General features: G+C 35.3%; 1 protein-coding gene across 1 annotated transcript in view; it reads right to left on the minus strand.

Annotated features, from left to right (window-relative positions):
- Positions 1-26,057, minus strand: part of LOC121327512 (dystrophin-like) — a 319,147-nt gene that overhangs the window by 185,770 nt on the left and 107,320 nt on the right. The window contains exon 2 of the mRNA XM_041271582.1: positions 6,185-6,246. Within this exon, the coding sequence (XP_041127516.1) occupies positions 6,185-6,246 (62 nt within the window). The remainder of the gene's footprint in view (positions 1-6,184; positions 6,247-26,057) is intronic.

Raw genomic sequence — 26,057 nt, forward strand, 5'->3', positions numbered from 1 at the left:
AGCCAACCCTGTCACAGATGCATTTAGCAAATAATTTTATTATGTGTGTATCATATACTGTATTTACCACTCATTTGCATTTACCTCTGTACTGAAAGAAGCAGTCAATGTGACAGTCTTCCTTGACTGTTCTAGCGTGTTGAGAAAGCCATATCGCTATTTACTGTCCTAGATTGGCATGTGTTGGGAGAATAAACACAGCCTTGATGTGGATAGTAGGAAAATAACCCCAAACCCCATTCTACTATATTTGTAAAGCAACACTGTGATTCCAGCTGAAGACACTGCAGGTGTGTAATCAACAATGTGCTAATTGGGGAACATAAAGACAGCACAGGACAGGGTAAGGAGGTAAAGGGGTGGGGACTGTTTGAGAAGCAAGCAGTTACAAGTGTGCTGCTTTTGTGTGTTTTCAAATAAATTGAAGCTGACCTGTTTATATCTTGGCTGCAGTCTTTGTTACAAACACACTGCCTTTTGAACCACCGTATTCACATAACACTGAGGGACCTATTTTAAAACAAAGGCAAGGGAAATCTTACTGTTAGATTCATGCTTGACATAATATCTGCTAAAATTGCATATATATTTTTCATTTTAGCATTTGCTCAGATAATAATAGCCTGGGCAGATGGACGCTTCAAGATTAACCTTAATTTAATTTTGTTGAGGGTTACTGAACACAGTACAAATATGTGATTGTTATTTGACATAAACACTTTCACATCATAATAGTTGTCAGGGATACCACATGAGTAATGGGATAGTATGAGGCAATTGAATTAAATTAAATGATGTTCTTTATTTTCAATCAAAGCAACATGCATACAGTAGTTTCAATAAGCATGTGGGTGCAATATTGTTAATTAACTACTGTTGCTGAGTAAAAATGGAATATGTTTAAAAAATGTGTCACTGTTATGAAATTAACTAGAGCACTTATTTCATTTGTCAAGTACCTTTCTGCAGTGCTGTTCTGGATTTTACTTTGAAATAAGTGGTGGAAAAGTATTTGTGAAGTGAATGGCAATACCAGTAATTCTGCAGAATTGTATCACATTCTCATGTCATACACATACTGTACAGATAGACTTCAAATTAGGAGCACTTCACGTGTAAATGCCTATTGTTTGTTGAAAAAAAATATCACCAGTCACATACACTTTACGAACTACAGTCATGCAACACCTCTTATTGGTGTGCTGATTCCCATTCTGTACGACTTTAACATTAGAAAAAAGTTATCTCATCCTACTAAATGTGAATAAATACTAAAGCACGTTGAAGCCTAAATGGAAAAACATCAGCATATTAGACCAGTGTATTAAAGCCAAGGTAACCATGAGATCACAATGGGGAATATTTTCAAAGCGTTTACTCCAGTCTGTAACATACTCATGGTATCTGAAAGGAGACAATTTAAAAAAAGCTAATTTTAAGAAACTTGAGCCAGGCAACTCAATTTGATTCCTGGATTTGGCAGTGTCTTGTTTCATTAGTTGTAAAACAGACAGTAGTTGAGTTTTAGATGTAATTTACTCAGAATAATGTGTTCACCAAATTAATATATTGTAAATAAAATTTAGTAAATATGTGGAAACTGCAGTTCAAATCATATGGCTACCAGTAACTGCTGATGTTCTACATTTGCCCCATTCTACAGAACTATTGCATTTTCAATGGATTGCAATTTAATGATAAAATGCATATAATTACAAACTCCCCTCTCTTTGAAAGATAATGTATGTTAGTATTTAGAATCAATTCTCAGGTGTGATAAACAACAGAAGTTTCCAATTCAGAAAGCACATCTTCAGGGGCATTAACCCTCTCACATTACATTAGATTTATATGCATGGCAAGACCATCTTTCACAAGTTGTAACTTGCTTCGCTTCGTTTGCAGGCCTGACACAAAAGCAAATGTAAGAAACGACACTACTCAGACAACTAGAAGAGGTCAGTCAACTGCTCATGAAGCATATCGTATGAAACACAGCTGAGTTATTCAGAATACCTGGTGTAACCATTCGGGCTGTCAGTTAAGCCTCCAAATGGCGATCAATTAATTGGGCACACAAAATCGAATCGTTCGAATAAATATCGAACCACATACATTCTCACTCCATTCCTCTCCCCTGGCCTGATTATTTTAATATCACTGCGGTTAACTGAAACCTTCTGGACAACAATTAAATGTGAAGGGTAATTACACCTTGGTAACATCAGGAGAAAAAAAAAATAAACACAACATAATTTGCAACAAACCTAAAAGCAAGTTTAACCCACTACTGGGTTGTTACTAAAATATTTATTCCAAACAGATTACAGTACTTTGGAATATAATCTATATAAACTAGACCATGATTAGATCGTTAAAATAGAACCCAGCCTGTGCTAATATATATCTTCACTGGCAGAGGAGTGGTATTACTATTACGAAACAATTATGAAAGTATATGGGAACTACAAACATGAACCTCAGTTCCGATTCAGTGATGCTCCAGCTAAATGCAGAGAAAAAGACCCAGTGAAGCATCTCCTCTAAAATATATACAAGGCATGCCATACATAACAAATAAAGTACCTAACTTGTTTCCCTCGTGGATATCCAGGCAAAGATATAAACACTTTCACACACACACACACACACACACACACACACACACACACACACACACACACACACACACACACACACAAAAACAAACATTCTTTTCATTTAATTTAAAATTAAAAAAACCTGGAAAGAAAATGGGTTGATTAATACATGTTGCAGATAATACAGTGTTGTGGCAGGATAGAGGGATATCACTCTAACTGAAAAACAAAAGTAAAAAAAAAAAATGAAACAAAATAAAAATGATAAGGGACTTGCAAAAAGGCAGTATTAGCAGGGGTTACTTTGTAAACAAAAAGGTATTAGAGCTGATATACTTACCATTATTTCTAGTTGCTTCCATATATGCTTCAAGTTCTCCTCTGTAAGTTTTTTTTTTTTTTTTTTATGGTTCAATATTGAAAATAAACATCTCAAGATATTTAATTTAGGGGCTTGTAGTCTAAATGTGTTTCATCCTGTTTTCATTTTTTTTTTTTTCCTTTCAGAAAATGATTAAATTGCTTTGAGAATCTATTGCAATATGTATTTTAATTGCACAAAATTGTATACACTGTAGCTCAAACTTATAAACAGTGCCTGTTTTTGATGGTAATGTCATTGCTATTGCCTGAGGGTTATGGCAGTACAATTTACAGTACATAACAACTTGAAATAACAAACGCATAAAATGAAACTATGAATATGAGCTTTCCTTTTTGATACTGTGATATAATCTGCATGTTCTCATTTTTATTTCTATCTAGACATTTACAGTTGGTTTCAAACCGCCTGATTAGCACTAGTCTTGGACTATCTAATGTTACCTTAGGTAAGCAAGTTCAAGATTAATGATAATCAGGGTCTGTGAAACCAGCCAATACTTACAAAAATTTGTAACTGTGGGAAGGTTTTTCAAAAGTCACCAGAATGTGAAGACTTAAATTGAAAATGAGTAAAGATAACTGATTTCATATCCACCCCCAGCTGATCTTTAAAATAGCTTTGACAAGATTCAGAATTTTAGACGGGTTCAGATACCTATTAAAAGTCAATACGATCTCATCATTACCATTGTCTAATTTTCATAAAAACACAAAAAGAAGACTCAATCAAAGTGCAAATACGTGTGCAAACGCTTCATTGTACTGTAGCAGGCAGGTTTATCAAACGTAATGTCTAGGCCATCTTACTTTTGGCAGCACATCTATAGTATATACAGCCACAGATAAAGTTTGGACTGATAACTGGATGTTGTTATGCCACAGTCCAAAATGCCAAGATAAAAATATTGGACCAAATATTCAAAAGTGATGTGAGTTTTGCAAGGGCAGTTGCAGGGATTTTTCTCACATTGAGAAAAGGTTGTGCCTGGGAGTGAAATTTAAAACAGGAATTGTTTTAAATACCTTGCTAGGTTTTTTTTTTTTTTTTAAATCACAATTGTTATGCAAGTCCACCAACAAGTTGCGAAATTCCAAAAATATGTTTTCCACAAATCACAATCACAGAGGGAACTTAAGCCCAGGACGGATGCAGAAGCAGCTGTCTCCTTTGTTTGTGTCCGTGTTATCTCTGTGGTGCATGGGGCTATCGGATACGCTCTTTATTTATTTATTTATTTATTTATTGGCTTCATTCGGCTCCTATCGGTCTCACTCGGCCACTGAAAGGTTTTCTCTGCTTTTTCCAGAGAAAAAATGACTAGAGATCTGCGCTTTACATCTTTTTGATGATGTGGGACAGGACATTGAACCGCAAAGGGTTAAAATATTAAGTTAGTTTGTAATTGCTGTTTTTGGTACACAGTAAACTTTCAAGTTAACAAATTAATAAATGCAACTTACTGAGTGCTATTTTATTTAGGTTAGCTGAAGAGAAATGTAATTTATTGAGCTAGTTTATTTTAGTTAGCTGAAGTCAGCTGTTAATTTGCTGATACCGTTTGAAAGAAATACGTTGAATAAAAATAAATAATAAACGTACTTGTGATACAATAAACTTGCAGTGAAAGGAAAGCACCGATGAGCAAACGTTGCAAGTTGCAGTCTTTTTTTCTTCATTCTGAGATATTGTGAAATATTAGGTATACCTTCCAGCTGCCCCTTTTCTATGCTCTGTAGAAGTACCCTTTATTTTTTTCAAGATTTATTTTTGGCATATTGTTTTTTGACACCACACTCAGGTACTCTGGCCCATTAGTTTTGAACGACTACATCATGCAATAATGACATTGCCCTGAAATTCTAGACGTATTAAAACATACAGCGCAATAATCATTAAGCAAATTATCACATAAAATATATCCAAATGCAATAAAAAATATCAGATTCTACAGATCTGTATGATTGAAGGCTAGATCCTGAAATATTTAGCTTATTGTCAATGTCATTTGTCCAATGGGAAAATTGTTGCAAGTCAAGGGTGGAGCACAATCAAATTCTATTCAAGCCTTTTGTATTCAGCATAATTAATTTATCAAGCTCCTACGACACTTAAATATGATTGAACTTGTTACTGATATCGTCCCTTAAGTACATACAGCACAAAGAAGTGACCTAACAGTAAAGAGCTTCCATCTCAAGAGGATTTAGAGATTCAGGTTACGCCTACGCCATCCATCCAAAAAAAAAATAATAATTAAATAAATTTAGTAGTCTCCAATTTTTTACCCCGGTTTTTCTCCCCAATTATTATTTGTATCCTCGGCTCACTGCTTGCAACCCCCCTGCTGACTCGAGGAATGGAGGCTGGAGCACGCGTCCTCTGAAACATGCCAATCCATCATTTTACGCACTGTGGATCCACAGTGAGGCCACCAGACCTACAGTGCTGGAGGACAACAGAGATCTAGCAGCTCCACTGCAGAGCCACAGGCACCCTATCGGCCACAGAGGGTGCTGGTGTGTGATGAGTCATGGATTCCCCTGCCAACCTAGGCCCTCCCCACCCAGGCAGCGTTTGGCCTGGACTATTGAAACTGTGATCCCCAAACTATAGGGTGCATCCATGTGGAGTGCCTTTGCTGGATGCGCCACTCAGGAGCCCCTGCCATCCCTTTTTTAAATGCAGTAGTGGTATTCTTTATTACATAAGGCATCGTTGAAGGCATCTACCATGGTCACTAGACACACTATTTTAATAATTAAAGTGTCACAATAAACTGATCACACAAACCAAACAATTTCTCTGAATAAAGTCCCTCTTAAAACATTACACCAAACAATTAAGTAGATATTGTATTCCCATCAGAATAAAACCTATTTAACTTTTTAGATTCTCAGTGGAACAGTGTACGGTTTTCATTCTTTACTTACAGTATCTTTAGCAGTCATTCAAATGTACCATACCTTGGCATTACATAACAGCATGTTAATAGCTATCAAAATATGTGTTTTCTGCCAAGAAATCTGAAAATCAATTAAATTGTTCTTATTTGAGGTAATTCATCCCATAAATTCTTGTAAATCTGACAGTAGAAACAAGCACATGGTATCCAACAACCTTTTAAATCAAGCAAAAGCAAAAAGCATGACTGTGAAATGCTGCTCTCTTCATACAGATGATTAGTACAACATATTCTTACCTTAGCAAACTGTGAGTTTATCCATTTTGAGAAGGTTTTCTTTTGAACATCTTCTCTTTCATCTGAAAAGTAAAAGAAAAATGTTAACACAATAGCACAGTTTGTGCATTGCAAGTGTGCAGGCCCTGCTCTGTTTGTAAATGTTTGATTACCTACTTTTAATAAACTATAGCAGTGATGCAGGGAACTGTGCAGGACAAACTTAAGGGGTAGGGCTACAAAGGGTGTTGTTTAGTTTTAAGGTGAGAATACATTACTAAGCTTATTCCGTATATGAGGCTTGATGGAGTACGCCACAGGAGTGTTTAGAACGTCTCAGACCTATTAGTTGAACAAACTTGCATTCTTCACACAGATCTGTTGTGCACCATGCTGTCAGCTTATTTTGACATTATTGATCACAGCTGAATGCTGTGTAAATGTTAAAATGCCCCACAATTCTTCCTCGTGGATGAACAGTGAATATATTTACAATTCAATTGCTTAAAAAAGTAAAAACTTTTCTTGGATTTTTTGGTACTAGCATTTACACTGGATTTGCAGAGAATGGACCACATGCCAGGTCAACTAACGGAAAAGAAAAGAAGGAATAAAGTATTACGATGTTGACTTCAAAACTAGATGTTACCACGAGACTCCGGGTCTAAGATACCATACAAGAGTTATTGTGTTCTGATTGATACAGAGGCATACAATTTAATGACAGAGTATCTTATCAGTTCTTCTTAATGACAATGGTAATACGGTACTGAAATCAAACAGTATAGGACAACAAACAGACATCAGTACACATGAGGATATTGAGGGTTTTGGGTTTTTTTTTTAAACACACACACACACACACACACTTTTTTCTTTTGTCTAAAAGGGTTATTTTATATTTTCTTAACCACACATACACTAGCCATGATTCAATCAGGCAATCGTCTGATTTCATTGGACATGCTTAATTCCGTAATATGTAGACCAATGCAGATGTATCAATCTGAAAGACTGACATGTTGTGACTCACAAGGAATTTGTGGAAAGTCCCAGAAAAAACAAAGTCATATCCAGTAAAAAGTAAATGTGCAAATCCAAGATAGAAATATGACCAATATGACATCTGTTAGGGTTCCCTCACCTAGATTTGTTTTTTCCCTCAATTAAGAACAATTATGATAAAACATCTAGCAATGCCGAAAATATTAAATTACTTTATTTATGTTAACTTTAAGATAAATAAGCACAAATATTCAATATCTGTCTGTCTGTCTGTCTGTATCTGTATATCTATCTATCTAGAATTACAAACTAGGAATACTGAAAACAGAGAATTAGCTAATGGGCTTTATAATATTAAGCATAGCACATGTACAATTTACTGTCAAAAAAGCCTAATAGTGAATTTAACTAGCTGTGAATTATTGCATCATGAATTTATAATGGAGGACTGTTAATGTTAATGAATATCTTCCATCAAACTTTTGTATGTCCTGCGTTAGTGAACAACAATATAATTAATTAGGCTAATATTGACTGCTTACTCTCACTTATAAAGGTGCAGTAAGATAGTGGGAAATAAATAAAAAAATATAACAAACCAATGCTTACACAAGTACTATATTATTATTATTATTATTATTATTATTTATTATTATTATTATTATTATTGCTCAACATATTACAAACCTCTAGAATTAACTTGTACTTAATGTAGCTGTAATCTACAGTATAAGTGTCAACAAGTGGGTGTCACCAAATAAATCACAAGTGGTCAGATTACACTTGAATGCACCTGTTGTGCATCTGTTTCTCGCACCATCCACATAGAAGTCATTTTGACAGGGTCTGGGCAAAAGCAAAAACACTGTTTTGCTTCCAAGCCGAGAGAGAATATGACTAAAACCACACTGGGTTAGAGATTGTGAGTCACCATTGCATTATACATATCTGTACATGAAGGATCTGGAAACACCCTTCCATTTTTAACCAGGTCAGTGTCAATTCCCTCTAAAACAACCTCTTTTGTGAAACCAGTCTCATTGTACCTTTTATTTCAACTGGTCACATTGTAATCAACAATGCTGACAACTTGTTTCCTTCCCTTTTTGAAATGTGTGAAAATTCTGATTTAGAACAAACGAAATAAAATATACTTTTGCAACCTTCCAGCAGAGATAATCAATCAGAGAAGCATTACAACCAGCAGTCCTGCAATATAATTCACAGTGTTATTGTTCTCTTGAATAATTGTTAATATACTTAAGAACCTCTTATCTGAATTAACATTTGCCCACTGTTCTGGGCTCTCCATCTCGTTATTGCATATATTAATGAAGAAAGTGTTTTATCATTAAAGCTTGCATGCCTTACTTTTTTCATGTTAAATAAAATGGTGCTCTGCCACAACTTGTCTTTTGTTGGCACTGTACAGTACACATTTTGTTTTCTAATGATATAGCTATAACAAAGCAATGCTCACTGCTTAAACTATAACAGGACAATGGTATGCTGTGTGTAGAAATATCTGAATGTGACTGAAATGACTCTATTCTCCTGTGACCGAAACTGACTTGCAAGAAAGAGACACATTTATATATTACAGGTGATCTTGTCCGGTAATCAGTCACTGACGAACAAGTGTGTGCTAGATAGGGCAGTTGATTCGGCTTTAAACATGCAAAAGTCAAGATGTTTCATCTAAGCTCCCCAAAATATATGTCAATGTCACACTTACTATGCACAGTCACATATTGCCATGGCGATTCTGAGATCAGGGCTCTCAGATGGCCATTTCAAAACAACCACAGTACCCATTCCCTATTCGGCTTCTTGTACAACCCCTTGCAAAAAATAAATATATACACAAATAAAGATTACATAGGAAAAAAAAGTACTGCAGAAAAATGTGATTGTCAAGAGTATTTAAATGGAAGCTTTGTTCCAATTTACTTAATCTGACACTTGAGCTGACACATATGACTTTGCATGGTGTGTAAACGACAGTAATTTGTAAATTAATCGCAATACACGTTCACGAGCGGAGAGAAAGTATTTTCCATTTGACTGTTTTTAGCACCAAATGTCCTTTTTCTTTAGCTCTCAGTTTCGCACAGCTATGACAAGCATAAGACATGTTTCACAATATACTGCATGGAAATGTCCTAATCCACTGCAAGTGACAACAGCTCCCACTTATCACTAATGATCTGTGATACAGCAGCTTAAATGTGGCTATTTAGACCTTTGTCTCATGAATGTAGCTCAGAGGGGTTAAGGCATCTTAGTGTTGAACAAAACAATAAAACAAATGATCAAGTTAAACGATTAGAGGTTTCAGGTATTGCCATACTCCACTGGTTCTTTACCTTTGGAAATTTCAGTCCAGTTGGAAGCCACTGAATATTAATTATTCTGCTGCTACAAATGACATCCAAACAGTGCTTCACATTTGCATTTGGGTATTTTAGGCAGTTTAAAATCAAATGATGCAGCTTAGTATACAGATGCTACTAATGAAACGCTAAAACATATACAATTACATGTTATTTCCCAATTGAACAATTGTCAAAAGCATCAATTCTATGAGAAACTGCTAGCAATAATGTCCTTCTATATGAAATGTTGTCTGTTTCCAAGACTAACAAATTCTATGGAAATCTACTAGATAGATTGCTTTTTATCTGCATTATAATGGGTCCCACAATTCATTCAATTCGGTGTCATTTATTTGTGGCTAACGTGAAAAATCTAATTTGAAACATCTAGCAGGAATATTCAAGGTCACTATTACAGCTTCATTCTCAATTTATCCTGTCTGAAAAAAGGAACACCTTAGCATGACAATTCTATCAATATCATGCATGTATAAAAATATAGGGGGCCTGCGGCATTTAAACGCAAGACTGTTATGAGATAATAGATTTTATACAACTAACCAACCACGTAATAAAGCAATTCCGTTTTAGCAATACCTCGTACATGTGGGAATAAAGCATAGAACTGAATGCTATACCTATCAAAGAGATACATTTTAATTCATTTTTGGATGAATTTCACTTCAAAGTGAAATACCCCAATGGAACCTTTGAATTTGGGTTCACTAACACTAATTCAAAGCCCTGATAGCTGATGGATATTATTACTGTGACAAGATCGGTTAGGTCCATTATGGCGTCAGCTCTAAAGATTACCTGTGGAGTCTGCATATTGACTCAAGTCATCTGAGCTTTAATGATGATATTTAAATGTATGGAGCTGGTGTGTCATTTGAGCAGAATCCTAGCTTAAAGTATGGTATATGAGACTTTTCCCCCCACTTTTCTTCCCACGTGTCCATGATTGAGTATTATTTTTACAGCTACTCTGCAATCTTAACACCTTCTGCCGATAGAACATTGTTCCCAAATGACCACTGTTGCTAGAAAGGCTTAAGAAATGCAACTGCTAACTTCTCCACTGCCATCAATCAATGCCACTCGATAATAAGCTAGCAGGAGCCATGCACAGAGAAGGCAGTGCCTGTCATTTTCACAATCTCTTAGCAGCCAAACAAAAAATAGATAACATTTCTATTATATGAGTCTTATCTTATTTCATGACATTAGTTTTAAAATCTACAAACTCAACCCTTTAACACAAGTACATAGTTCAGGCAGAACTACATTGCCAAGTCAAATTTCGGTAAGTATTGCAGAATGAATGACACCCGAGTTTATTTCTTCTCCTGGATAAGCACGTACAGCAGATGGTCGAGTTAGATGTTTCCTTTCACATTGAAATATGAATTGATAAAGACAATATGATAAATACTGCAATTCAATTTTTTTTTTTTTTACCACAATTATAAACCCAGGCTATCAAACAATGGCTTCCCTTCAGACCTTACCATTGACAGTGATACATGAACACAATGCAAAATACACTGCATGGTTGTGCCCAAACAAATCCAACAATCAATCTCTTGGAATTTACATAAAAAGCTAGATCTACATACAACATTTACCGGTAATACATTTTCCTTTCTCTCTCTCTCTCTCTCTCTCTCTCTCTCTCTCTCTCTCTCTCTCTCTCTCTCTTTCTCTCTACTGCCTGGTTACTTTATTAGGATCTGACTATCCGAGTAGATGTGGCATTACCCTGATGTGTGGCATGTTCTCCTGGTACATACCCTGGGTCCCTTGATTACTCTGAAAAGAAAGTTTACTTAAGCATTGTTGTGAATGGTCCACCCAACAATGCTGAACTTGTACCCTAATAGTCTTGGCTACTTTATATGTACACAAATCGTTTGAGGAGCATGACAAGAGACTTCAAGCATCTTCCATTTCCAACACAATCCCCAGATCTCCAGGATGAACAACAACAACATGAGTATCAATGACTGCAGCACACTGTGTCAAGGCTATGTGACATTTATATATATATATATATATATATATATATATATATATATAGAGATATAGAGAGAGAGAGAGAGAGAGAGAGAGAGAGAGAGAGAGAGAGAGAGACACACACAGAGACACATAAAAGATACATAATTAATTTGATCAAACAGAAAGGACTGACAGCTTTTTTGTTTGTTTGTTTGTTTGTTTGTTTTATTTTAGTGAAACACAAAGCCTCTGCCAAAACAATTACTGAGCTGAATGTCTGCCAGGTGGACTTGAATGTGGTAAAAATGTATTCAAAAGAAAGTCTGACTTGTGGCAAAGTGGTTAATAGGGTGCAGGTGCAGGTGATCAAAGAACAGACAGACAATTGTAGTCCAGTTGCAAAGTTTTTTTTTTTTAATTTTTTTAAAATTTTATTTTATGTCCAGTGCCTGATGGCAAAACAAACAGTAAATAATAATGCTGGTAAGTAATACAGCAATGTCTATTACTGACGTTATAATCTCCTGATTGGTCCCAAAATAATTGTCCCGTTATTGTATCCCCACATGAAACACAAAACACATACACAAGTCAGTTTAGTGCCTGAATTAGTGATTCTGGTACAAATACAGTTTATTGTGATATGAGTGAAGTGCTGTTCCAGGTTTGTGCTGGCCTCTGGCAAGAGATCTGGAACGTGTTAGCTGTCTAGTGAGTACAAGCAAACAAATCGAACAAAACAAACACTCACGATTATTCACAAAAACACAGATCCTTCCGGGTCACTTTATATCAACCAAAACGAAGAAACAGAATGCATCGCTTCGACCTCTATTTATACCGTCACTCGCGACCCCTTGGTAAACGATTGCAGCTGCTCCTCCAATCCGCAGCTGCTACATTATTTCCCTTCCGGGTTAGTGTACCGAAGCTCCGTCCCTTTTCTAAATGACCGAATTCCTTTTAACCCTTGAAATGAAGTGTCAGGCCAAGTAGTCCAGAGTACTCTGTTCCCGTTACTTAGCACCCTCACAGGTTGGGATGGAGATTGACCACCAAAAATCATTGTCTTTCTGTTACAAGTTAAATAAATGAAAGCTAACTACTATATTCTACAGGTGTTATCACATGGTAAGACATGTTGCATTAGTTACACCAAGTCAGTAAAAAAAAATGGTTGGCATTGCAGGGTTGTTTTTTTTTTGTGTCACTGTCTTTATGAGTATTGGATACATGGACCCTTTTAGTGCTGGTGTAATTCTGAACCACACAGTTGACAGTTGATAAACTGTGTGGTTTAAAATAAACTGTTCAAAACAATTAAGGTATATTCTGACTGTATAGCATTGTAAATCCCCAAATCCTCTTGTAATACTGTCCAACACCACTCTAGTGTAGTTGTAATGTAAAACAGGTATTAGGTGAGGCGATGGCAATATGCAGTCTGCACTGGGAAAGGGGCCCCAATTTTCCATGTTCCTTACCTGTCCTATTTTTCATCCTCCAAATTGTTCAGAAGCACTACAACCCCGTTGATTATTCAGATAAAGAATCTGTATCTTTTTGTAAAGTGTTTCTTCTTCCACAGCTCCGTATTTCAATAACATTTACACAGCATAACCCCCATCAACCAGAACAGATCTGTTGTTTGCTCTTCAATTTCAAACTAAATGAGTGCTGTATGAGCAACCAGTTAGCCCAGCATTTACTTGCCCTATACATTCCTGTATTTCTCACACAGAACACATTACTATATATACATTGTGGCAGACTAGGGGGAGGAGGAGAGAAAGAAATGTAGTCCAGGAGGGATTAAAGGACTACATCCCCCAGAAGGCCACAGGAGTGAGGCAGAAGGAGGTACACCTGGCTCCCATTAAAGTAATTAAGCTCTGCATAAAAAGGGTAGAAACCCTGTAGTCAGGGCTGTTGTGTCAGGCTGTGTTTAACAGAAGAAGGTAGTGTGTAAACCTTTTTGTTTGTGTTGTAAACTGTGTGGAAAAAGTCTTGTTTTTGTAACTGAGAAACGGCTTAGTCATCCAATTGCTTTAGTTTAGGAAATCTAATAAAGTTTAGTTCGTACTCCAAAACAGAAGTAGCATTTTGTTTGTTTATTTTTGTTACTGTAAATAATAAAAGTGTGCAACACACTTTAAAAATCTAAATTCCTGTGTTGGGTCCAGCATTTAAAAGGCCAAATGAACCTTGAGTGAGATTTGTTACTCTCTCTCTCTCTCTCTCTCTCTCTCTCTCTCTCTCTCTCTCTCTCTCTCTCTCTATATCTCTCTCTCTATATATATATATATATATATATATATATAGATATACACTCTATATATATAGTAGAGAGAGAGAGAGAGAGAGAGAGAGAGAGAGAGAGAGAGACAGAGAGAGAGAGAGAGAGAGAGAGAGAGAAATGCATTAGAGAGAAAGAGTGGGTCTCTCTCATCAAGCATTATTTCTGTTGATCAAAGAAACCTTCCAAACACATGATCACTTTATAAACTCATCACAAGAGAAAACAGTTATCTTACAAGAAACTGTGATAAGCCGTGACTCAGAGCTGTGATAGAATACTTTGAACAGTATTATTAGACTTGCGCAATGTTCAAAACTGACACGGTGCAGAAAAACCCATAACCAAGAACGACTGCCAGTATCTCAGTCATCACTCAGCACAACAGATACAGAGGGCCTGCCCATCATCCCAGGGTCTCAAGCCAGCTGTCAGCAGACAAAATGAAAACAAATGCAAAGGGAACAGAGAAAATCCAATTGATGTTAGTATAGATTACAGGGTTAGCAATGCTATTGTAGCTTATTAAACAAACAGCTGTCATTCATTTGTAACTGTTACATATCCAGAAAGACAGGCTCCTTCTTTTATTGAAACTGACAATACATTCAATTTCTTTCTTTTATAGACATATTTTTGCATTTTTATTAGACTGGCAATTTATATTCAGTGTGTGTGTGTGTGTGTATATATATAAACCTATTAATAAAAGTGATTCTATCCAATTCAGTTCAGTTCAATTTGATTTATTATATAGAGCCTTTCACACCACAGTATCTCTTAAGCACTTTACACATCAGTTAAAACAGAAAGAAGTCTGCAGTATGAAAAAATACAAATAAGTAAAAATGACTAAAGAGTTACAGACAGAACCCTTAAAACTGCCCACAGTAAAGTGGGTCTGATTTCTTTGATCATGTAATATTGGTGTATTCTTGTGACACGATTGCCAGAATGTAAGAAATAAGCCTCATTCTTTTTGGGGATGTCTGTTGTGATTCATACATTAAAATCATGTATATGTTTGTTCTTTTTCAGGGTGTAGGAAATAACAGAGCAAAACCAATTTACCCAAAGCTCAATACCATTAATGTAATAGTGAGTGAGGCTTAACAAACCAGTACTGCACTTTGATAAGGGGCAACAGTAATTGTGAGTTTATGTTACATTTTATTAAGAAACTTTATAAAATAGTTAACACCAACTCGAAAGAGAGAATTACCTTCAGAAATGATGTACAGTCGGCACTGTCTAAACAGGATACTGATAATCAGGATTTGTCATGTCATCATCACAGGTAACTCACCTTATGATAAGATGTGATTTCATTATTTTTTATTTCATGTAGAAATAAAAAGCGACTCATTGTTTAGGAATATAAAAAAACAAAAAACTAACTCATATTATGTATCTAACATTTAATCATAATGTCATTTAATTATTTGTGTTTTCATTTAGAAACACAGAAGTGTGACTAAGGTCTTCTCAAATGCCTCTCGTTTAATTAGGGCAGCCGCTTATCTGGGATGTTTTTACTTCTCCCGAGGCGTCCCGATAAAGTGACTCCTGTACTTACAGACTCCCCAGATATACTTTATGTTGTCCTTTGTTTGCCAATATTGGGTTTCAAATAATGTGTGCATGGATGGGAACCAACCGGCGATGTAGCACACAGCAAGCAGGCATCCTAACTACTATACAAAATATCCTAATCATTGTAGAGCTTTTAACCTCCTCTCATCTGCAATAGCCTTACATCACACAATAATGCCCGTTGTATTTGCATGCTGCTTTTAAAGACAGTATTTTATTTTCAAAAGTCCTTGCCATGCATACATCACTATATAAAACTACTTCCATAAAGCCATTAGAAAAATCATAAATCCCAGTCCTATCTGAGCAAAACACTGAAATCTTTCCATTCTTGTTTATTAGCAGCATTCAATCTTCCAACTGATATAACAAGTAGAGGTGTGATGATATTCTTATTTTCCAAGCAATTGTCTTTAACAAAATGTGAATTTGTTAGGTATAAATTAAACAGAATAAAACATGTTAATTACCCAACACAAAACAACATGGTCCTTCAGTTTCCCCTTGCACAATTATTGAGTATCAATCAATAATCTGACAGTGTTGTTTAATATAGAACCTGTCCTGAATAAACTAACTAAACTATAAACTAATGTATACTTTATAAGCGATTATTTTATCCTTTTTATATATAATCATTTTATTTTCCCTTTATTTTCCCTTAGATATGCGGAATGTTGTGGAATTTTATTCTTGGGCAAGGTGGTAATTCTGATTAAACCTGACACAGAAATTCATATCCCAGCAGTCGCTCCAGACAGGTTTAAAGACAGGTCACATTTACGTGACAAATCAGTTGCTTTTGCTAGTTTTACAAAACCTTTACATTGTCAATTTACGACCTTGACCACTACGATTCGCTTCCTATCTTCCTATTGATTTGTACTCAATTGTAAAAGTGAGGGAGGGACAACTTTTCTGGTTATGAAATCAACGCATTAATAAATAGGTGTGTTTTTATTTATTTGATACCTGCCGACAAATACTTCTTAAAGCAACAACTCAAAGAAAAAAAGAACACTGAAATCCTATCCAAAAAAATGAGCAAGAAACAAATCAATTGAAAAAGCCTTGTCTGCCTGGGTATTACGAAATGTGCTGGTGTCCTCACTAAATTCCTCCAGAGACCCCTTCAAGACAAGCCTTCAATCACTGCAACAAAATAAATATAGTCATTCCCTAGACTCTACCAGGTTAAATGTCTGTTATTGAAACCTTTCATTGTTATTTCAAAATTATATATTTCGTTCTTATTTGTCCGGTAGTGTTTCTTTTTTTTTTTTTGTATTATTATTTTTAAACATAGAAATGAAAGGACTTCTCATTTTCCAATAACCTCTGCAAAATGCTTGTATTATTCTGGTTGAACACTGGGACAAATAATTTCTATCAAACCATCAGAAAAGCAGTCAATTGGACTGTGCTTTCCTATTCCATTTGCCCTGTTATACAAAAGCAGGTGCCAGGCTTTTGTACAGACATCCACAGTTATCTGTGTGTCACCAAAACAGGGGAGCAGAGATAGAAGATTCAGTTAGACTTTATCTACCCAAATTAAAAAGTGCTTGTTCTGTCTCAGAGTTAAGTAATAAAGAATTACTGGTTTACCTCGGCACACTTTTCTTGTTAAAGTACTATCACTTGACCTGAGGCCAGTTTGAAATCAATAGCAGCCAACTTAACCTATGGCCCTGTATCTTAATGACAAAAAAAAAAAAAAAATGTTTTGTTAAAACTGCCCATTAAATAAGTCTGGGATATTGCACAGACTCCACTGACAAATAACACTTGATTGAGTGATGTTGCTTTGATTATTCCAAATACTGTCTATCAACTGATGGCCAATGAGCTACATTCTTTCCTAACAATATCCTGAATGTTTTAGATGTCTAGGTTTTATAAAGGTAGCTTCTTTACAGCATTACGGGCCTAATTTTGAAGGGATCAAAGTCAAATGCACATTTTCAGAGAGGAATCAAATAAATGTATCAGAATAAAACGAGCAAGAAATGACTCACAACCACTCTTTCCTGTAAAACAATATGCTTTGTGTTAGCTGTCTAAAGTTACAATTGTATTATTCCTCTCAGAAAAACAGCTTGTGTCATTGTACTTTGCTTCAAAACAAAGCCCTATCAGTCTACAAATGAGAAATTGTCAGGACTAAAAGTTTTCATAAGGCTTTGAAGCATCCTTTTTAATATGACAGTTTAAAACAGATGTATTGTACATGTGTGTTAAATGCCTTAATGAGTTGTCAGGTGTAATGGGAACTACAATATAAATAAAGGGTTTTGATGAAGTAATAATTATATAAACATTTGCGGAAAATTATGGCTTTCAAAACCTAACAGGTTATTAAATATCATAATTTAGCCTCGTTTATATTTACTACAGTACCAAACAGACTAGATGATGCACAGGACCAATAGTTACGCTCCTTTGATCTTTTATGGTACATTTAAAGCCTTAAAAGACTGCAGATATTGTTAAAGAAGCACCAAAGATCTGACAGTTGAATTCCGTTCTGTACAGAAGAATACTGCACCTCTAGGGACCAGCAGTCGTTATTTCATTCAAATCTGTGTTTAAAAATCAAACTTTAGTTTCTTCTTTCTCACAAAGGTATATACTTTCAGTAAATAGACTATAGAGATACCTTTGAATAGATATATGGAAAGCAGACAGAAATCCTCATATCTTCCAACCAGCACTACAGCGAGCTAAAGGGATTAATGTGACTGCACTGCATAAATCCGCAAGTCATTTTCATATCTGTCAGAACTAAACTTTTATGATTACATCTCTCTTATTGCTGGTTTCTCAAACTCAATTCTACAATGCTCTTTGAAGACTTATGTAACCATTTAATTTCTGTCACTCACAGGCAACGCAGGTTTTAAAAAAGAACACTTTGAGTATAGCCTTCTGGTACCTCGTATTACCAGTGCTGTCGTCATCATCTCCTGGCTTATTACATTTGTGGAGTAATTCTGCTTCGGCAGAGAATAGCATTCTAAAACCATCTTTAGAGACTGGATTTTGTGGATACAATCAATTACTGAAAGAGTTTTGCAGAATGCGATGTGGGCAGATCCATTACTCAGCCTCTTCTGTACCACCTGAAGAATTATTTTATCGCTATATAAACTCTATAAATGGGCTCTGCCTACTGCAACATCCTCCATTCAGGCTTATCAAGAAATCTAAGGCCACTTTATGAGTTGTAAACCTTTGGATCAGTAAAAAAAACAAAACATCTCTAATACCTTCTTTTATATAAATTATACAGCTCTGTCTTGCATATAACAATTAAATCATGGTTTCACAACCTCAGCAAACAGTATAAGCCAGACCAAACTGCCCAATAGATGTGTAAGCATTAACATTATCATACTGCACTCAAATTAGAATGGCCAGTTATTTCCAAGACATATTCATTTGAGGTAGGCCACATAGCAAAACAAGCATCAATCTTTCAAAAAAGAGGTTGAATCTTTGCTTTCAGGAAGATTGTATAAGCTCTAAGCGATCCTGCTTCTCTACCGTTAACAACTCAATAATAATATGCAGGTGGACTGAATATAAACAGACATTTTAAAACTTTAATCAGCATTCTGTATCTGGCTAAGCTATATAATGTAAACAACATCTTCAAATCATTTTGTATCATGATTATGAAAGACCAAACACTTCAATTTTTATTTACTTTATTGAATTAAGTGTATTTTTAAAACTACAATAAATATTGTAATAATACAAGTCAATGCAGAACCATGGGCCTATATTTATTAGTCCTGTCTTTGCTAATGAAATACCAAGAGTGCATGCCTGGGTCAAAGTGGTTGACAGTGTGCAGGTGCAGGAATGCAGCAGTGATCAATGAACAGACAGACAATGGTAACTCAGGTGCAATGTTATTTATTTTTATAATCCAAAGTCTGATGACAATAACAATGAGAACAGGCAATACAGCCGTGTCCCCCTAAATAATGGTCCCGATCTTATACACCCACATTTAACACAAAACACAAACACAAGTCCACAGTGAGTGCTAAAGTGCTTGTGGTGCAAATACAGTTATTTGTGAAACAAAGTGCAGTGTAGTCTGGGTTTGTGCTGGCCTCTGGCGACAGCTCTAGATCATGTTAGCCATCTAAATAACAACAAACAGTATATTTAATAACAACAAAAAAACAAAACACTTATGATAATAACACACGTCTTTTTCCTTCTGGTTCAGCTTAACAAGGAAGAGATCAATTCGATACACCCCCTTTTGTACCGTCAATCATAACCCCATGGTTAACTAGTGTATCTTAGCTCCGCCCCTTTTTTAGATGACCGACTTCCTTCTAACCCTGGGAATGAATTGGCCATCCAATCCAGGCCACTCTGTTCCCTTTACACAGTGCCCTCACAGGTCGGGAAAGAGATTTACCACCAATAACCACTCTGTCTCTGTCACAATGCCCCATAAGACCAAGCAACTAAATCAGACTTTGGAAGCCAAGTGTATCCAATAGTGATACAACAGTCCTTCGAGACAAGAGGTGTGGCAATAAATGTGAAACACTATTGATACCATTTGAGCATGCCAAATGAAAACTCAAGATTCCCCATGAATTTAAATATACTTAAAAAAATACTCAGTCTTGCCTTGCACACCTAGAAAATCTGCCTTTGTCTGACAGTTGGTCTGCTTTTGAATAAACAATGTAAATTCCATTCTGCATTTTCTCTAAAAAGCTACATCTGGAAGCAAGGCAGGCTGACAGCAGAGGTAGGATCTATTACTATAACTCACATCTTTTGGGATTATTGCCAAAGCACACAGCAGACTCAATTCTCACCTGTCACAAAGAACACACCATGGTGCTGGTTTAAACTGAGAAATAGGGTTTTAAAACAACAGGTAATCTATACATTTTAAAAAGCTGCCAGAGACAAGAAGAAGGAATGCTTGAAAGCAAATGATCTATTATTATTATTATTATTATTATTATTATTATTATTATTATAGATATGTGGACACATGGCAATACTATAATATGAAATTGTACACACTTAAGAAAGTAATACAGCAACTATATTTTCAAAGTTAGATCCTCCCTCTACTGAATACTATTATTATTATTATTATATATTATTATTATTATTATTATTATTATGAAAAACACATTGAGCCCCCTAAACTGAAGAGTAGTCATCATGGGTTTTTTTTGGGTAAAATTGATTTTTTGGTGATTTTGGTGAAAGATGAGCCCATTACAACAGCAATTTGTGAATTAACATACATTACTAGTCTGATGTTATCAGATTCTTTGAGTTCCCTGTTATGTATCATCACCAAGCTGATAAATCTACCCCCCTTGTCCCAGTTATTCCCATGAAGGAACTAAACCTTCTGATCTTCTGTCCAAAAGTCAAGGGCAATATCAACTAACATAGTCACACTGTAAACAAGAAACCATGCAATGCTCATTATCATCATCAATCTGTGGGGATAAATAATGAATTACTATACTATGGATGTGTTAGTTAACCTTCCTAGGATTTGAAATTAATTGAATTAGGGATACAAGCCCAAACAGAGTCCTCCTGTCTTGAGTATTTAGGGTTACTCCCTTATAAACTGAACTATTGAATTGTTGAGTTTGAAATGGTGCAATAGAAGTACATTAAAACTGCTTAAAAGTGCAGCATTTTTTACCTAATGCATTGACAGAAATGTTTTGAATATCACACATGATATTATATTGATTGTTCAGGTATTATGGCCAACTACAGGTCAGCAACTTTTTCTTTTACCACTGTATTGGGATGGCTTATTCAATAAAGTCAGTTGCATATATTTTAAGATGGTTTTCTACTGAGGGATACCAAAACATTTAATTAACAAGGGGTCTGATAAGTGGGGTAATACAGGCAGTACAGTCCCCAACACAGTCATTCTACATTTGTTTCCAGTTCTTGGTAGTGTGCCTGTCTAACTTGGTTACTATTCATAGCTTTGACAGAGTTGCAAACCAACTCCTATGGTTTATACATTATTTTCTGAAGCACCTGAATGATGCACTATGCTGTCTTTCAGATTTACATGAGATGTCAACTAATTTAAAGCTTTGAGCAATGACTTGAGAATACAGCAGCTCTGAACCAAAGTATTATCTGAAATATTTTCAAATATAATACAGTTTCTTAAAGATTTTTATAGAGCGAGTTTTACAGCAAATTTACTCTCCTGCCACGAGTCTCGCAGAAGAAAAACTATACTACAGAGTTTTATTTTTCATTTTGTTTTCAGTAATTACTCTGTATTATTAAATTACCTTACAACCCAGACGAGGCATAGAGAATATGCCAGAATATCCTCACTGATAGTTTTACAAAAGCTGAATCAGCAGTTCTTTTTCCAGCTTTCTCACACAAACACTCATACATTCATAAGAGCTTGTAATATAATGTAGGATACACCACATTTAGCTAATTATTCAGAATTGAAATCTGACTTAAAAACTGTCTAATGCATCATCTGTACCACTCTTGCTGTACATTTTAAATATTGTAAATTAGAAAACATATTAAAAGTCAAGATAAATGTATATGAATGGGGGTATTTACCATGGTAAACTGTATACTGAGGGCAATTAAATCCCAAGCTTGCTGTGAAATTACTGTTGTTCTGAGTCTTTTCTTTTTCTTTTCTGGAATTCGTAATAGGGTTTTACCCTCATATAAAAACACTATTGATGCGGGCAGGCATACAGTACAGTGTAATATTATAGTAGGTTTAAACCCAATCTTCACAATTCCTATAGTTCCTATAATAATAACAATTCCTATAATAATAATAATAATAATAATAATAATAATAATAATAACAAACATTCTGCAACATAAAGTATGAACATTCATTTTCATTCGGTATCTAGTTTCAATTATTTTTCCTGCCTAGCTTTTAAAGACCTGACTTACAAATTTAATTTGATTTCTAGCCCACAGTGTAGTGCCTCCTCCTTTACATGTTTCCTCATGATATTACAATTGTAGTGTAATGCATGTAGAATAACCAACCTCCTGATCATAAATCCACAGTTTAATTGGAAATGCATCAGCACCTTTGCCTTCCAGCTTTAAATTGGAGCTGTAGGCCTTGATATTACAATGTAATCACAGTCTTCATGAATTATGTTCTTCAGCACAATATGTACCTGGTCATAACCTACAATACAAATGTAAAAATGTAAGAAAACCTTGGAATAACTCAGCCAAACCAAAGACAAATACTAGCTGTGATATGTAGATGATTAGCAAAAAAATAAAAAATATTCAAATACACCCTGCAGTCCAGGTTAGCTGTGTATCTGCTGTTTTTACAAATTAAAAAATCCAAAATACAGACTAAATTTAAATTTAATGTGGAAAAATTTTGCTGCACAGCTTGTCTGCCTCCCCTAAAGTTCCACTAACAACTACATCTCCCAGAATGCAATGTCCTCGGTTACTAGAAAACTACACAAGAAAAACCAACCCAACAAACATAAGTCAATCTCTGTAAGGATAAGAATAAGAAAAATTCTAAACTACACTGGTTGAGTCGTAAACACCCGAGTCCAGCTACAAATCCAACTGGAACCATTGTCAGAGGCAACCAAAAACGTGCCTATAATATTAAACAAACTGTTTTATAACGTATTAATGCATTTCCTTATTGTATTTATCTGTGTTAACATGTTCACTGAGTTTAAGAATTTAATGTTAAAATATAAGGAATGTAATTAATTTGCAGTTGGTGTGATACCTCGAAAAAAATGTGCTAAGCCGATAAAGAACCTGGTAACACAAGAGTTAAGGTGAATTGCTATTTGGATTGTGAAAACAGAATCACACAATTAAAAAAAAAAAGCAAGTGCTTGGCCAAACCAAGAATGACCTGTCTGAGCTATGTAATTCTTTCAGACATACCTTTGTACAACACAGCCCTCAAAACAGCAAAGAGTGCATTAATGTCTTAGATTGAGAGATGAACACTGATATATTTGAACGTTTGAAAGAATGTTGCCCTAACTTCAGAACCTTGTGAAGTATTAAAACAAATCTACTACTATGCATGTTAGAAAACAGCTTTTATGGACAGATTACTGTGAAATTATTAGTTCACATTAATCAGTATCATCTTTTATCCTGCAAAGTTTTGCGAGCAGCTACCTCAGTTAACATTTGTAGCTTACAGCTGAATACAAAATACTTTTCCTTCCACTGCTGGGAATCTTACCTCTTTAGCATCTGGTAGATCACAAAGTTATTAAAATGATATTACTGCAACTGAGGACCAGGTGCTCAAGTGTTATTAAGGCTGGAGTTTTGGCACCTCAGAAGAGTACCTGCAAACTGTACCTCATTGAAGCTGTTTTCTTTCAGAATTTTAGTGTTTCAGAACTGTGCTGTGACTTTTTACAAACCTTGTCGCTGTTACTGCCTCCTGTGTACCTTACCCAGGTGTTATTTGCAATTTCTTAAAACACAATAAGGTCATTATCAAACCTATAATGTCCATAAAGGTCTCTTTCAATCCCTTTTATTTTCACTGGTTCATTTACACAGCATGTGTCACTATGATTTTCAGATGGGAAGCTATCTGGACAGCTCGATTAGTGCAGCTTAATTACTTAATTATCAAAGGATGTGTGGATAAAAACAGTGGTGTTAATACATTTGCAACAGATGGCAGAAACAGTAAGTTGTGAGAATATTATAAATGTGTTAAGCATTTTGTCCAAGATGTATACCTGCCATTTAAACAGTTTTGAACCATTTACAGACCACATTTTGAATGCAGACAAAGCAGCCAACCTCATTTTTATCCTCAATAAAGACAACGAGAATTGGCTATTGTTAGACACTTGTTATTTTGCTAAAGGAAAAATATGCATTTACCATACATGAAGGTGGCCATGTAGAAGTGATTTGGACACAAACCATTAAATAGCATTATACCTAATTGATACCTAATTTTCCAGAAAATGAAACACTTTATGTAAATCAAGCAACAATTGCTACATGCAGAAACTGTGTTCAACTAAATTTACTTTCCTTTAAATTCAGATGTAAAAATCGATACCCATATTTTTCCCAATCTACATTGAACTTCTTATTAAAAATCACTAAACTGAGCAGAACGGACTGCTGAATCTTCTTATCGCTTCAAATGTAAAGCTCTGTGAGATGAGTTCAGGACTGTCAATTGTCAGGGTTCAAACTGCAAAGTTCAAACAGGTCTCCATGTCCAGCAAACCAACACAGCTTCAGATAAGATGCCAGAGAAGACAAAGCTAAGCTCAGCAAGAGCTCAAGAACCAGTAAAGCAATACAATACATCGATAAAAATGCATACTAATACAAAAACAGTCTACATGCATCACACACACAGATACCCGAAGTTACATGTTGTTTTATTTTAAAAAAAAAAAAGTCCCACTTTTTAGTGTCAAGTGCACAGAGGAGATAACTTTACATTTATGATTCAAAATAGAAAAAATGTTCAAAATATGTGTTAAATCCCATTAGACATTTTTCCTTCGGTTAATATAATGATCCGGTTGATAAGTCTTGATGATCTGGGAAATAAGTCTAGGTTGTACAAATGAATAACAATTCAGACTTCACATGTTTACTTTAATGTCTGTTCTCATGATTTTACAACACTAGGCACAAAGGTAACACAATTTACTGTTGTTTGCCGTACTACTTTCAATATTTTAAAATAATAAGCACACTAGTAACACTATTAATAATAATTTACAAGTGTAGACGTGTCAGCCTGTGAAGGAACCATTTTTGCTGTCTTTCTTTAAGTGGCAGCATAAGGCAAATCAAGTTCCCTTTTCCTATGAAAAACTGACAGAAGGAAATTGCACTACACATTTTGTATAATTTATTTTAAGAATAAGACCAATGTTGATAAAGCACAGCATACTATCTCGTTATAAAAAGCCCCAATTACTCCCTTTATTTTTTATTTTTTTTTATATCAGAGAATGTTCAATGCTGATATATCCAAATTGTTTCTGAAATGACGCCCTTGCTTAAGAGTTTTGTTTACACCACTGTTTGACATTTAAAGTCCTACAGTAGATGTCAGTTTAGGTTTGGTTCGAAACCTGTATTATCAAGAGCTATGCATGGATTCACCACTGTTACAAAGCATCTCGTTTTGCACTTTGAAGGAAGCTTTGCTTCCTGATCCTGTTGAAAACCACTGAAGCTCACCAGAAGACACTTTTACTCCACAAGAGACTGGGTCAACTTTAAATATGAAATGTACACAGTCCCATTATTATTGGAAGAGGAACACTTCATATGCTATTTTATAGTTAACAAATGTACTGGAACCATTCCAGCAAGTACAGTAAAAGCATACTGGTGATTATCGTATACCTTTTATATGATGTGTATAAGCAATTATATATATATATATATATATATATATATATATATAAAACACACATATGTAGCGTACCTCAGTTCCCGAAGGCAGGCACATCACACAGGACGAGGCAATCCACACACAGGCAGAGGGCTGGTATGAACCGGGTCCTCTTGCACTAAAGCACAGTGTTGATAC

Source organism: Polyodon spathula, chromosome 15 (genome assembly GCF_017654505.1).
Source record: "Polyodon spathula isolate WHYD16114869_AA chromosome 15, ASM1765450v1, whole genome shotgun sequence".
NCBI classification, from domain to species: Eukaryota; Metazoa; Chordata; class Actinopteri; order Acipenseriformes; family Polyodontidae; genus Polyodon; species Polyodon spathula.